General features: G+C 39.7%; 1 protein-coding gene across 1 annotated transcript in view; it reads right to left on the bottom strand.

Annotated features, from left to right (window-relative positions):
• SNX4 (sorting nexin 4) overlaps positions 1-16,222 on the bottom strand; it is a 34,280-nt gene that overhangs the window by 3,618 nt on the left and 14,440 nt on the right. The window contains exons 6-12 of the mRNA XM_080600624.1: positions 14,029-14,084; positions 9,813-9,885; positions 8,249-8,310; positions 6,710-6,775; positions 2,488-2,577; positions 1,152-1,251; positions 126-271 (exon numbers count right to left, since the gene is read on the bottom strand). Coding sequence (XP_080456750.1) covers positions 126-271; positions 1,152-1,251; positions 2,488-2,577; positions 6,710-6,775; positions 8,249-8,310; positions 9,813-9,885; positions 14,029-14,084 — 593 coding nt within the window. The remainder of the gene's footprint in view (positions 1-125; positions 272-1,151; positions 1,252-2,487; positions 2,578-6,709; positions 6,776-8,248; positions 8,311-9,812; positions 9,886-14,028; positions 14,085-16,222) is intronic.

Below are 16,222 nucleotides of genomic sequence, written 5' to 3'. Positions count from 1 at the left end.
ACAGCTCATAAACACCAAGAATATATTAAAAACACTTATAAAATGCAAACACCTTCAAGAGCATCTAGTCGATGACTTTTGCTAAGACAAGCCCCATCTCCTTTGAATAAATCAAGCCTGTTTACCTGCCTTCCAGATTTTTAGACTTCAGTTGTTCTTCTCCTTCCTGTATCTGCTCTTCTAGAATCTTTATCTTGGCTTCCCTCTGCTCAGGGGTTTCCTGCCCAAACAGCTTGCTGGTCATCCCTTTCAGGGAGAACGTTCTCATAGTCTACAAAAGACAAAAGACACTATAGATTTTGGAATTCCTGAGCAGAGCCATGATACATCACATGATTTTTACCAGCATTAGGGCTTATTATTCAGTTCATTTTGTCTTTAACTACCAGAAAATGGCACATTTCATTTCTTGAATGTCCCATAGATAGGTAGCAATCGAAGGTATGGCAGCTCATATTATATAGAGACAAGTGAGGATGGAGAAGGGAACAGAAACTTGTATCTCAGCTTTTATTCCCAGGAACTCTGGACCCTTCAGACACCTTTAAGTAATTTGATGTTCAAACTCTTACAGCTTGTCTGTGGATTAGACCATAAGCAAGTCATTCCACTGGCATGGGTAAGCTTCCAGACAAGTTCTTCCTCAGACTGAGGTAGGAAAGAACTTAAAGCCTTGCATTTTGTATGGTAAAGAAAAACCATAAAGTAGTTCTCCACAGGATGTCAATAGATTCAATAGCAATATTAAAAATTTTAAATACATGTTACTAGTAGTAGTTTCTTAGCCATTGTCTTCCATATAAGAGGAACTAACACCATGTATCAGTAATGTCCATGTTCCAGAAGGCAGTGGAAGCCTTCCAGAAATCCTACCATTTTGACCTCTAGGGTAGTTATCGTTATTCCGCTCAGTTTCTATTTCCTGCAACCCTTTACTTGCTCTCTATCAAATTCTCTTATTGAACACTTAACAGTTTACGTCACCAAGAACCAAGTTACTTTTAAACCTCAGAGGCCTACAGCTCATAGGATACTGCTTCTCGTAACCAGCGGCCAGCATGTTAGTGCCATTTAAATGTCATTCTAAGTAACTTGGCTCACACACACAAAAAAAAAAGGCATCTTGGAGAAGAAAGTGGAAAAAGACTCACTCCTGTTGCCAGCTCCTCGCACTGCTGTTTCTTAGATGTTAGGTCCTGTGCCGCCATTTCCAAGTCATATTGCATTAATTCATGTTTCCTGCAAACTGCCCTGAAAAGTAAGTAATGAAAGATCTGTCACATACTACTTTGTTTTGCTACGTTTCCCTCCATTTAAACTTTACAAACGGCAAAATGCTTTGTTTGGCAGGCAACATATTCAGTTATTTATCTAGCTCAAATTCAACAGCCCTATCACAGAATGCCTAACTCTGCAATTACTGTAGCTTGGATCAAGGTATAAAGAAAGTTCTTATTCCAGCAGCATTCTGATCTTCTGATCTTCTTTTTAGACTTATTCCAAGACACCCTCAGCAATATGAGCCCTGCCACCTACTTAAGTACACCACTGTAAAATAATTTTATTCAAAATACATCAGAGAAAAATCACAACTATGACAAAAGGTAACCAGAGACAGAACATGTCACAGCAGCAATGCATCAGTCAATCATAAAATTCTTCACATCTTATTTTTTTAAATGAAACAAGAAACAGTGCTCCTAGATTCGCATAGTGCCTTTCATCTGGAAAAGAGGCAAGTTTCCTCTGACCACCTGCAGCAAGTCCCAGTCCTGTGTGGGCTGATGAGGCTACATCCGTACTCCACTGCCGGATGCGTGTTCATCTCCCAGGAGAGGCTACTTGTGCTCTGGGTTCCCTGACAGCAGCCATCACACTCGCCAACTTGATTCTCTACAGTATTACTGGACCTCTCCGAAAAGTTCAGAGCCAAGCCAGGGAGAGCATAATAGCACTAGGTGCAATCTTACAGCGTAAAGAAATTTGCTTTCACATCCACGCTTGTAATGGAGACTGCCCTATGAAGTTTAGTCTAAAACAATTTTTAAAAAAAATCTGTGTTTAGCTGCATAGTAGTGTACAGGATAAAAGTTACGCAGGGCACTTTGAAATCTGCTGGGACTTCTAACAGCTGTGGCAGCTTTATTTGGCCTCTCTCTTTTAAAAGCTGAAGCTTTCAGCACATTGGAGCACAACTAGCCAAGGAAACAGTGTAACCAGAGGAATAAACAGCATTATCTTCCACAGTATCCAGATCTTAACATTTCCATCATTTCACTTACTGACCAGCTAGCTGAGTTTTAAATTTTTATTGCCACCCACACAGCAATAAATACAAGTAAGCTAAATAAGCGGTAAGAATGTGAAGATTCCATAACACTGAAATTTCTACTTCTTAGAGAGCAGAAGATACCAAAATTCAACACCAACACAATATTAGAGGAAATCACGATAATTTTCACTTGATCTCTATACTTCTGTACATACCGTAGTGCTTCTGCATAGAAGAGATACTCTTTCAGCTGATCTGCATAATGTTCCTCTTCTTCCAGGATGTCATCAATAGAAGCTGCGTATCTGGTGAAAAAATGGGTACGGTCAAATAGGAATACATTAATTTAACCTTTATGGACTGCACATACAGTAACAAGGGAGGACACCTGTTTGACAGAAAGGCCAGTCACAAAGTAAAACAGTGAAACACGCTTCTAAAAAGGGGTTTTCCTTTGTCCTTTGTTTTTAATTAAACTCTGAATCAGCTAATATAAACATTCCTGCAGGCCTGTTTCTTTCGTTGTTACTACAATAAATCTTTTGATGAGTACAAGATTTATCATAAGTTTCCTGCTGAAGATGAGGCGGTTTTTATTACAGGAAAGGAACACAATTTATTCCTTGTCTTCAGTGGATTGCCAACAGGCAACACCAAGGCAAAAAGGAAAGATATGATGCAGAAGAAATCCTGCAAGGCTGAAAGCACTACAGCTTAGAAACGTGAACATCATACCTTCTGAAAAGCAAAGGGGCAGTATTTAAAAGGCTTCTTTTATTGTTTTTAATTCAGCCAACTCATAAGCCTGAGAACAAAACTCATAGTGGCTGCTCTGAATGCCAAAACACAAAGTCCTTCAGCTCCTTGAAAATGGTGTTGCTTTGCCTGCTGTGAAAGTCAGGCGTATCAGTTCAGAGCAACAAGAAGTTTCAACCTGCCTTTTAGGGAGAAATCTTCAGAAGCACAAGGGTTTTAATTAATTCCACAGCTCTTATACTCCGTAAGTTTCATCATTTAGGCTGACGTCTACTAGAAATGGCAAAAAGCACTTCCTTTTTCTAATTTGTATTGCTGACTGAACAGTATTTAATAGGTTCTCGCTAACCAACATGACTGTGCTCAGACATCTGCAGGAACAGGCCCACAGCTAAGAGATGTTCACATCTCACTTGGCACAGTGACAAAAACAGGATGCTGCTTTAGTCAGCAATATGGAGCGCGTACCATTACCGATGAACAGAATGAATGAGAGCCTATCACAAACACTACCAATTCCGTTTGGGTTCTTGAGTCTGTGGCAATCCCTGGCACAGAAGAAATAAGTATTTCCACATCTACAGGCTCCCTGAAGTAAACATGTGTCCATGTTTGTCTAGTGACCAGCACAATGCAACCAAATGTTAGTTACTGCACCTTCTGCCTTTAAAGTTTGTGCAAAGTCTTTGAGTTCTTCAGTTTCTTCTGGTGCTTCTCCACTAATTATCTCTAATAAAGAAGTGGCAGAGTCAAGCTGAAAGGTAACTGGTAATGTGACTTAGTAGAGAACAGAACATTCTTCCTGCAAGTTCTGGAACAATAACATCACTTAGATACTGGGAATCTAAGGTAGGTGTATGATGGAGACACTTGTACTGAATGTTACCATCATCAGACCCACTGCCCTGCTCAGAAGAACTGCATAGGTTCTTCATACACTTGCAGGAGAACTGGAAGAATGAGGAGCTTGAGGAAGTGTGGTAGATGTGCTCATCTGTTCAAGCATGATTTTATTTATTTATTTCTTAAAGTTTGCAAGAAAGGTAAGTTCCTCTGATGCTCTGTGAAATCAAAGACATAGCACACCCAGGAAAAGTCCTACCAAGTCTACTTGTGATGAATAAGCACAATATCCAAGGTGACCAGCAACACTGGAACAGTTCAAGTAGAAGGGGTAAAAGAACAGAGAGAACAAGAATTCACGTTGTGAATCAAAGCAAGGAACAAGTCCAAATTGTTGAAAAACATACATATTCTGAAAAATCCTACAGCCACACAGGTTATATGTGGCTTACTCTCTCTGTTCTTAACTTCTGAAGTAATTTTAGTGTAGTGGTCAGATTTCCCAGGGTAGCAGATGGACCACATTTCAGTTTCAACTATGTACTAAGTTTGTAGAACTGTTAGAGCTTGTATGTGGCAGAACAACTCTCCCAAAATAAACAAACACACAAAACACATTACCTGGGCCAGACTTCCAAGATACTTAAGTTTGCTTTCGAAGTAGTAGTAAGACAAACTATATTCCTGACCGTCTAAGCTGAAATTTAGACACTGGTTTGTCCAAAGCAGATAGTCAAACCAGGGAAAAAACTTAAGGAGAAACACTGTAGTAAGTACTAAAGGTACCCAGTATGTTCCCACTCTTCATGGGAATCTTCAACTAAAATCCTGTTTTAATTTAGACTGATTCCACCTGTAATGACAGTCCAGTTGATAGAGAGATAAAGGGCCACTCATTAATCACATAAAGGACAGAAGTCAAAGGTCAGACGTCTCTTTCATATTTTAAATGCCAGAATTACAGTCATTCATTTGAGCTTTCTCAGCATACTCAGTTGTTTTTATTAATCACTTTAGCAAGCCTCATCCTGTTATACAACATGCACCCAGAGGTACTTTGGGATGTCTTCTCCATATATTAAGTGGTTTTATATCATCCTAATCAATAACATCTCAAAAGTTTAAATAAATAAATACTAAGGAATACAGCACATGGGGTAGATAGACAGTAATTAAATTTGTTTTGGAAGTTTATCAGGCAACCTTCCTGAAGTAGTTTTCTGTTGCAACAAAACTGCTCAGTCTAATGTTATGAGAAGAGTAACCGCATTGGTAAGTTACACTTTCAAGAGATCATCAATGTGATCCTTGCTGGTAGGAGACTACGTGAATCTTACAGCTGCCATTTCTTGACTGTCGCTAAAAGATTACCATTGCACAAGAATGTCAGAGCAGAAGAGACGACAGACAATGAAAGCTACATCAGATGTCATGCAAAAAAGGTTAGCCAGAGTCACCACCACTACTCCGGATCTTTACTCCTAACCATATCAGAGAACAACATCTCCCATGTGTGGAAAAGGTTCAGCCGCCTGACTGAGAGGTCAGACCCACTTCAGTTGATTAAGCTTTTTCTAGGTGTTGACAGTTGTTAGGTTCTGTCTGTTTCATTTTACATTTAGGGTGATGCATCTCAACCACTGAGAACGTACTTGTGCCTACCCAGCTTTTCTACATTACAGCACGTTTTCACAATGTCTTCAATTTTTGCATATTGCAGTAGGTGCTGAACACTGCACTCCATCTCTACTTCAATTATTTTCTTCTGAAAGCAAAATGCATTGTCCATTTCTTTATTCTCACCAGAGCTTTCCATTTAGAAAAACATAATAGTTTTTTTGGATGTAAACCATCCTGTTAACAAAGCACAGAAGTGTGAATAAATTCAGAAGAGTCCAAATTCTTAAAGATCTAATTAAGACAGGGTTCTTCTGGAGAAACCAAGAGCAGTTTGGCATGGCTCTTCAAACCCTTCCATTTGATGAGGCATAGTATCAAATACAACCAAGCACCACATACATAGATCTGCACTGTAAACGGATAGCTTTACTTCTACACAAATTATACTCTAGGTAAAAAATATATATAAAAGGACATGTCAAATAGCTTTCATCTGTTGTTGGAGATGTTACTTTACAGTAGCACCTGATTACAGAAGAGGAATCAGAGTCACAAGAAGTTATACTGTTTCACTTATGGTATATAACTACCCGGAAAGCAAAAAGCACGAACCTAGAATAGCACTTCTGTGAGCACTCCGAAGTGCTAGACTCTTATTTTGAAGGCAGCGTTTCACGTACTCTGCCAACTAACTCTAGAGATGCAAAGAGGGAGGATTCTCTACTTTATTACATCCAGACAGTATTTGTTTCAAGAATCCATTAACGTTTTGGTGCTGAATAATTAAATTTCTTAGCTTTGTGTAATTAAGTCCAAACCTATGTACCATCCACTGCATGGTACAAAATACCACTACCAAAAACAAATGGAACTCATCAGGTCTGCAGTACATTAAAGTTGTATTCCACCAGTTTCTGGCATAGTAGCTTAAAAGAAAAGCTGGAAGAATTCCAAGCACTTCTACAATTTCAAAATAATAATAAAAAAGAAACTCCTCTGGTTCTCCTGAGACCTTTTGAGCTACTTAATACAGTACATGGATGCTAAAATTGTGCCTGCATCCAAGTCACAGAAAAGTTGTGCACCTAAAAACAACGCGCCCCCAACTTTCTCGGTGCACTACTTGTATGCACTTTGGGGTTGAGGGAAAAGAGAGGAAAGAGGGAGAGTTCTACATCTGGCTTACATCAAGCTATCAGATATTCAGTCAGTACTTACACATCCATGTGGTGGCCAGCACTCTGCAACCCATCCCCCATCTCCTTTTCAATTGCACTCCACTCACTGTACGAAAAACAAACGAGAAACAACATCACACGTGAAGGGTAAGGGAAGTTAATAAGCTGCATCCTGTATATAGTTTCTTTCCAGGTGACACCTGAATGGAAACTGCCTTCAAGTGGGACTTGGCCAAACTGTTTTCTTCCTCTAAGCCGCAGCACTGACAGTGTAACTGCAAGGCTATTTAAGGCGCTCTGTTAAACAACTGTCCCTGCTGCCTAAACTCATCCTCACAAACACGCAGACCTTGAAGTTGGTTTTGAGCCAAGAGGGTCTTGTTCAAATAGCTAAAACTAAATCAGAGAGACTACAACTTAAAGGAGAGAGAGCAAACTTTCTAAAACAGAATTTGGTCCACCTCATTTGCCAAGAAGAAACTGAGCCCTCCACACTTGCAACACGTCAGATAGAAGCCTATCATTGCAAAAAAATAGAAGGTGGGATTTGACATTTGCAAGCCTTTTACCTCTTCTGAAATGGTTTGCTGTATGTTGTTTTCTATTTTTATGGTAGATTGCTGTTTAGTTCCATTCATTAAAAAAATATCAACTCATAACTGCCTCCTGCCTCATTACTGCAACTCCCTATTCACACTGGGGAGACCATTTGGATAAAGTAGGAAACAGAGCTACAGTAAAGAAAGCAAGATACTTGTTCAGGACACCCATGTACACTGCAAATCTACATGTGTTCTCAGCTTTGTGAAACTTTATGAAACTTATTAGTTATAAGAATTACATTGACAATTCTTTATGCAAGAAAAAAGCAGAGGGGCAGTCCCTTCTACTTCACATAATTTGTGCCTAATGTGTCTATTTTGTCCTTCACTTTTTCATAAACATTCCACTCCGTTAATGTTGACATTTGTTTGTCTTTGTGTTATTACAGAACTACACCTAATTTCACTTTAAAACCCCCAATGAGAAAGACATCTGCAATCCATTAACCCTGAGAATTAAATTTAGCACTTGAACAGTGTGTAGAAGCAGGAGGTTTCCCTTAACCAGAAGTTTAGATTCTTCAATTCTCCAGTGAGATGGAAAACTTGAGCATGCAATTCACTTATATAAATCAAAAACGATAGGCAAATTCACTTTAAAAAAGGTACTAGAATTGGATAGATACAGTTGTTGGGTTTTTAACTATTTAAAGGACCTCGAGGTTTTTCAGATAACACCATGAAAATAGGCAGTAAGTTACGTCCTGAAGAAACAGAATGCAAATGACACATCAGAAGTCCCAAAGTTCTGGAATACAAAACAAAAAAACTAAAGTACTTAAAACTAAGCACAGCAGATTCAGAGAGAGATCACTGTATCCAACATACAAATCTCATTAGTTCTGCAGGACAAAATTTTTCAAGCCAGACATTTAAATATTGAAAACATTGTTATATGTTTGCAAAGCAGAACCAAAACAAATTCACTACTCTCTCTACACATACCTGTAAGCACATTTAAAACCTAAAAATCTTACCTGAATACTCTTCCATAGTTGCCATGGACTTTATAGACACCATATAGCCGGTCTGCCACCCTCTAAAACATTTAAAAGTTAGTTTTTGGTCATCAACATCAAAGAACTTGCGTTGTGAAATTCCACACACGAAATCCAAGTCTTAATATTTTTACACAGGTAAATAAGATAGGGCTTAAGTCTAGTCTAAGCTACTACTGAAGGAAAAGATCAACAGCATAAAATCTTTGAAGACTGAAGACACAGTCGAGGCTGTAATGAAGAGTAACATTTGAAGTATTTCTTTGGAAGCACTCATGTACAGGGTATATCAATGGAGACCACAAATAATCAGTTAATTCAGTTTTTGATAAAAAGATGTAAGGCATATCCTCCTTTACCTGAATAATGCTAAATTTATATACACACTTGCTTATTTAACATAAATATGGCAAGACAAAAATTCATCCTGACATCAAGACCGCAGGGAAAGCTTCACTAGCATTCTAACGAGTGACTTGATTTTTCCATCTAGCTCAGTGAAACGAAGGAAAGGAAATGAGCTATCCATTGCAGAGCTTATTGCTAGAGCTAGATATGTCATTTCAGCTGTTTGGAGAGTTAGTACCTACTGCAGCCAGTACTACAATGCTGGCGACAACATCAGAAAGAGAGAGCACATGTACAATTTGAAGTGTGACTTGTAATCCAGATAATGCCCTTGTAATTGTGGTGTATCAAGGAATAAGATTGAAGTTGTGTAAGAGTTACAGAACCTGTTAAAGCAGTAAAAAGGAAATGTAAGCAAGTCACCCAATAGATCTCACGCATAGAGTCCTGAGAAAAAGGCACTGTTTGTACAACACCAGTGATTAATCCTCTCATGTACCTCAGTTCAACAGGGCAATCAATTACCAACCTTCCCCACAGCACAGTTTTCATCAAAAATTAAATCTCTGTGAAGCATACTAAAAAGGCAGTATCATGCTCCTCTTTATTGGAATTGTGATTTTCTGTTTACTTTGTCTTTTTTTTTTTAATCTTCCATTGTCAACCCACAGTATATTATGCATGACATAGTTGCTCTCATCATTAAAAAGAACATTATTCTTCAGAGACTGAAGAACAAGCCAAAAACACTGTGCTGGGAAGCATGCACAATTCATACTACAAGTTCTGGAAAACCAAGTTTTATATGTCTGACCAGAAAATTGTGTTTTGGGTCCCTTCCTAACCCAGACACCCAGCAAAAGCCACTTGCCGGCTGAGTGGACATCTTGGTCCTCTTTAAAACACCTCCTTCTGATATGTGACCAGCAGGGGGGTGGGCAGATTAGCAACACACATCAACCTAAACTGTCCTATGTGAAACTCTCCCCCCACACACCTCTACCCCTGTCCCACAAAATCTGCACGAAGCCAGTACTCCCCTTCCCATCTCCTGCCCCACACTTGAGAGCTGGGCTCTCTCAGGCAGAACTGCCCTTCTTCTAGAACCCATATACCAGTTCTCTTGACTAAACAAGAAATGCTGCCTTATAAATAAATTACCCTGTCTGTCACGACACACATGGGAAATACTTACAGCTCTGACTCGCAGAAGGTGTGATATGACAGACTGCAGTTCATCGCTATAGTGTTTTAGCTCAGTAAATCTCCTGGGAGCAGAAAACAGATAGTACATCATTAGCCATCATGAAAGCAAGCTTTCACAGAATGAATGCAAGATAGAGCCACAACACTACAGCCAGCGAGACGGAGCCCGGGTTACGCTGAAGACTCCTAAAGAAGTGACTGCAGAGTTTAGTTTCCCTAAAACGAACAACCCCAACACTTGCATGACTACTGCTTTTGAAATGCAAATGCTGAAGGTTCTGATCAATTTAAGAGACATCTTATGAAATAAGTAGTGAACTGAAATTACTAATTTATTTTTTATGGGGTTTATAAGAGCAAGTGTTAGTGAATACGAAAGCTTAAAATAAGTACAAAGCTGAAGTTTGTGAATATGTTTTTATGAAGTAATATGGTTCAGCATTTCTGACCTGACAAAGGTATTTACTTTCAAGCTGCCATCTAGCCAGTTTGGAGTACAGCCTTTCAGAAATTCAAGGAAGCTTTCATAATTATCACAATGCCACTAACGTGTACAGTAACTAGCTGTGCATGAAACCCTGTTGAGAACTAAAGCTGCTCGTGGCTAAAAGCAAGCCAGTTACCACAGCCTTAGAAGATATCAGTCCAGCTACTCATTGGGAGTGCTCATGTGCACGTTGCTGGCCTGCCACTGCTGAAAGCAACAGGCATTTATCAGCCACCCCAATCAAGCCTTGGCAGTAGTTTCAGTTGACACAGTTTGGCTCATCCTAATTAGAGAGCTGAGTCAGTTACCACATCTTTGCTAGTCACAGGTGACCAATTAGGCCACAGCAGCCACCACTCGTGCATAAACCCTCCCCGTTACACTGAAGTCTAACTCACAACTCACTCTGAAAGCACATGGCGCACAAGACCATGCTTCATTTTGATAGGTAAGGTTGTTTCTGGCTTCCTAAGTTACTAAACAATGATCTGAAAATAAAAAAGCACTGAAGAATGCAACTAGAATGAAAGAATGAGACACTAAAATTAGCCTTCTAAAGCTGATGTTCAACCATAAATAAAACACACCTGAACTCCTCCACCCACTGCACGCACACAGCCAGGCTTTGTATTTCAGAATAGTTTGTACCCAAAAGGTCTTACTGAAATGAGTCAGGTCACTTGCTTTGGGTGACCAAGTATGAAATTCCAGGGTTTTTCATTTAACACCTTTTCTTCCCCTGCCAGGAAGTCTTCCCCTAAAATATTCTCCTCCCTACGTTCAGGAAGTAGAAGCTTTATTACCATTTCTAGTATTTCTGATCTCCAAGGAGCATCTTTTATAGGATTATGACACACACAGGGTTAAAGTACATAAAAAGATTTAAAAGCCAGCAGAGAAGCTGTATGGGAAAAATAAATATAGTCATTGATCTGCACAGTGGGGTTTAGAGAGCAATCTTTTCAGTTTACACTTTATAAAATACGCACCAGGGCAGCATGTCAGACAGCTGCAGACACAAACAGTGAAGATATTTGAAATAATTGAACTAAGAACAAAAGATTAAAAAGCACGCCTTCAGCTCAGGAAGACTCCCTTTTCCACTCCAGAAATTTATAATGAAAAGTGTTATTTATCCTGTTTTGTGGCAAGAAAGGTTTCAGGAATGCTGTACTCCCTTGAAGGCAAGGGTCAGGAACCCAAGAGAACTCTCAGTATCCTGGGCTCCAGCAGCAGTATGCTCTCTTATGCCAGTACGTTAAAAAAGTCACCTTAGAATCAAGCTATCAAGCCGTCTTCTTTTTGTTGTCTCATAACAGCATAAACCAAAGTGATGCTATTTTTTTGCCCAATGTTTCCTGAAGGCCAAGTCCTACAAATACCAGTTTTTGCATTGTGAACCAAGACCTGGTTTTGGCACTCAGGAACTGCCTAGCAAACCTAACCCTCTTCCCTTGGTTTTACTGGTTCTTCAACATTACCAACAGCCTAGATATTTCAGAAGTTTGAGCAATTAAGTAGAACTTCGGATAAAAATGATGAATAAATCAGGTTACGTTTCTGTGAGTTTCAACTCAAAAATATTTTATGGTAATGGCAAAGAAGAATCTTTCACTTAGAGTAGAAGGCACTTTACTCAGCAGGGTTTTTTGTTTGCCTTCTTAATTCTGCCTTAGGAAAGGATTTAGTGTTTTCTAAAGAAATCTTTCACCAAGAAGAGAGCTATTGTTTTGATTCAAAGCACAGAAGGAGAACAAGAGGATGGGTGCCATGAGACCGAATTAGAGAAGTCTGCAGGAGAGAAACTACAAATTTACCTCCGAGTACCAGAATATCACGTTTTTATCACCATACAATTCCATCAGAAGAGATCTTAATTGCTTCCCACAGGAGGAGGTTTGCATTTGATCACCTGGAGCAGCATCGTTTCAGCTGTTTAAAGTTCCTTACATTGCTTTAAGCTAAGGAGCACAGCTCCACGGCACCGCAAGACAATCTAGACTGGGAGTTGCAGCAATTCTTCACCTGGACCCTTCCTGGCTCAGGAAACTGAACGTACCCAGAAAGCTTACACTCCACCCAGCAGGGACATCTTCTGTTTGGGCTAGGTGAGGTTGTTGAACCCACTTTACCACCCACTCATATAAGCAAAGGTAATGGAGAAGGGTAAGGAGTCAGACTGCAGGCAGCTCGAGCACAACTGTGCTAGGCAGAGCAAGGCACTGTGCCTCCTGTCAGAGCCACACACGCTGTATTAAAAGGCTCTCCCTGAATAAACAAATACAAGTTACGCTCATCAGTTATTAAGCAACTCTTAAAACTGCTTGCTGTTGTAACCAAAAGTTCAATTTGGAAGTTTTGTAGCTGGCAGAATACAATAGAAAGCACATGCCATATCTCTCAAGTACTGTGAAGTCCCTATTGAGTTAGATACTCAGAGACTGTTTTTGTTACAAGTCCTTCCTCCTATTTTCCTTGTATTAACTCTTTTCCTGCTTTTTACCAAGCCACTTCTCACAACAGCTTTGCTTTCTGCAACATTAAGTTACCTTGAAAGATAACAGCAAGTTTCTCATCTCAGCATTAACCAGTCCTTCCTATCTATGAGCAGACTACTTGCAGTTTCCCTGCCACGAAAGCAGGAAAAGCAAACTCCTGCTGGTCACAAACAAAGATATTGGATGAAACATTCAAAAAGGGGCCAATTTCACCTGCAAATACCAGGAGAATTACTGTCTTATCTCATTCATGAACATTCATACATATTAAATGCTTGCCAAAAGCTTCCTTGCTGCCACAGAAGACTGCAGAAACAAACACTATCAACAAATTCCAAAAGGGAGGGACTGGACTGGTTCACAGGTCTACAAATTGATAACTAGGTATGTGCCCTCTGACATCCCTCATACGATACCCACGGGCACGGGGGAAGTACAAAGGGAACAGAAGAGCAGAAAGCAGTCAGGCACATCCTCTCCCTAAACAGCATGTCCTACTGCCACTACCGGACAGCAGATGAACCCAAAAGGGCACCGCATGCATGTCTGATGTATATAGATGGCAAACAGCAAGATCTCCTGATCCTATTGCTGCATCCTGATGTTTCCAACAACTGCAGAAATAGAAACTCACATTTTACGCTCCTCACATCACCTAGGGTTGGATGATCTTCCCCTTGTACTTTCAGGTTTTGATCCAGCAGATACCTCTAGTGCCTGTCTCTGAGCTTCCTAAACTGCAACAGAGCCCAACTGACCTCAAGACTTCCAAGAGCATCTGTGAAATTTGGCAGCTTGAAGACAGCTATGAACTACAACACCAGTGTACGTGCATCCAGAATTGTATGCTATTGTACACTTTTGGAAAGACCTACTATCAATCTGTATTCTGTTCATGTTTGGAAAGGTTTCGTTGCAAACAAATATTAAGAGGTTATTTTTCTGGGTCTTTTTTTAACCCTTCCTTTTAATCTACCTAAAAGGAAAGACTCATTTCACGTGAAGTAATGGCATTTTTCTGAAAGTTTCCTGCTTCTAGAAATAGGATTTATCAAGTCTTTTCACACTGCCTCCTTATTGGGCTTCTGTTAAGAGTTAAAATGCAGAAAGACCATTTTTCTTTTCTGAATTTATTCTAAGGAGATAGAATATTCTGTCACTTGAAGTTACAGTTGTAACTGAAAAGGGGAAAGGGAGGGAGGAAGGATGTGGAATCTTACTTGTCTGGGTTTTTCACTCTGAATGTTGCATTAAGAGCTTTTAATCTGGAATCTGCCTGAAAAAAGGGGAAAAAAAAGCTTTGTTAATTTAATGCAATTAAATTCCAGTGACAAAAATCTCAGCCTTCTGTCAGCACCATTAGAAAAAGTCCTGCCTTCCTGGCATATTTTAATCTTCAGACATTAAACAAGTTGACACTAGCTGCCCTGCATGTCAGATTTTTTTAATAAAAAGTAGAAAACTAAGATATTTTTGTGAACTAGGATGTAAACAGTATCCGCTAATATTAAGCCGGTATAATCCTAAATCCCACAAAAACAGTCCCTTCTTAAAATGCTACACAAGTCATGGAGTTAAGATACACAACCTTACATTCTTCTTAGATGAAGCAATTAGGTAACATAAGACCATATGGACAAACTATTTTATATTTTTCAAACCAAATAAAACCGGTGGTAGAGTGACCTCTGTATGCTCTTTATTACTAGGAACAGTTCCCCCGTGAAATCAAAACCTTATATATGGTGTTCTCTTATTTTATGAGTCGCTTTAGAGAAAATATGTGATTTGTATATCTGAATAGAACTATTTTAATGCAATGTTCTTTTCTATAATATAGCATATATAGGTATCTACAGAAGAAAGTACATACCTAATTATAATGTTAATTGGCTACTTTACTTTTTGAAATGTCATTTTACTAGTGACTGCAACAGCAGTAGGGAATATCTCAAAGAAGCTGGGGTTTTTTGTTTGGTTTGGTTGTTGGCTTTTTAAGTTCAATTGAGCATTAAGAAGTGTGCAATGGTTATTTCCTCTTAAAAAGATGTAAATACAAATGAGACATCTCAGCCTCATCCACTGAGGTCCCACATTACAGCTTTTCTGGCATTTCACATACAGCTTCATCAGGGCTCAGTCACACCACATTAAAACCACAGTGCGTGTAAAATGGCTGAAGTTTACTTTTGATCAAAACAACCTTCTTTCCAGTGAAAGAACAAAAAAATTATACCTTATGAGGTGTTCAAGATTTCCTATACTACATTGTGTCACAACTGCTAGCAGTGAGTTACTCCAATAGTACTTGTTAGTGCCTGTATACAGCACGGGAATATTTTGTGCACCGGTTTAGCCAAGTCAGATCTTGAAGAGCTGTTGTGAATTTTACAGCATACAGAACGCAGCATCCTCCCAAACCAAGGAGAGTCCTTCCTTTAGGGCGCTCTCAGCAACTTCTAATGAGGAGGCAGGCACTGCTTGAGGCTGTTCCACCTCCCACTGCAGGGAGCCTGAGCAGAAAATACCTGTACTTGATTATCACTGCAAGTTCTTTCCACCTGGAACCACCTCTGTATTCAGAGGGCACTTAGGACAGCATCTAAGCTGAGGGAAAAGCAACTGGGATGACAGCTACTGATGGAAGTCTTCTACGCCATGATGGTCCTGTATCAGAATGGCAGCTTGCTAGCTTTAGCTGTTCTTCTCCCAGCAAGCAATAAGAAAATAGAAAATCCACAAACTGAACGGTAAATGAATGAAATCTGTAAGACTGAGACTGACTGATATTGGAAGATAACAGGCTCATTAGCACTGCTAAATGCAGCACTCCTCTAAAAATACCTTGCAAAGTGAATAGAAAGGCAGCACTGAGAAGCACAATGAAGACAGCACAAGGAACACAAAACCCTGCAGTATCTCCAGCTCCCAGCCCAGGCTTTGTATTTATTCAGAGTGCTCCACATGCTTGTACAGCCTTATGCCTTCACTGCTCTGTTCCCACGAGACAATACACATGCCAGCCAGATTTCAGACAGTGCAGATGCGCCTGTATGTCCTCTTTGCACGATCTCTTGCAGTACAAACACTACCTCGTTATGCTGTCATTAATCAGAGCCCTTTCCTGTAGGTAGCTTTCACAAAATACTATATTTATGTTCAAATAGCAGGCACCAAAGCCATTCATATTTGTAAGGACAGAGTACACATTCAACAGGCTTACACTTGAAAAGAATCACTACCTACATTACAATTACAGGGCAGGTTTCTGCCTTTTGTTACAGACATGCAATGCTCTGAAGGAAGAGTTCAGTAAGTATAAAAGCACTGTCAGGCAGGAACCAAGACCTTGCCAGTGCACAACACTATGCTGGATTATTTCCTTCTTGCCATTAGCAGCACAGTAACTCCCAC

Source organism: Anser brachyrhynchus (genome assembly GCF_964034855.1).
Source record: "Anser brachyrhynchus genome assembly, chromosome: 7".
In the NCBI taxonomy this organism is placed as follows: Eukaryota; Metazoa; Chordata; class Aves; order Anseriformes; family Anatidae; genus Anser; species Anser brachyrhynchus.
This window is presented reverse-complemented; position numbering and strand designations above follow the sequence as displayed.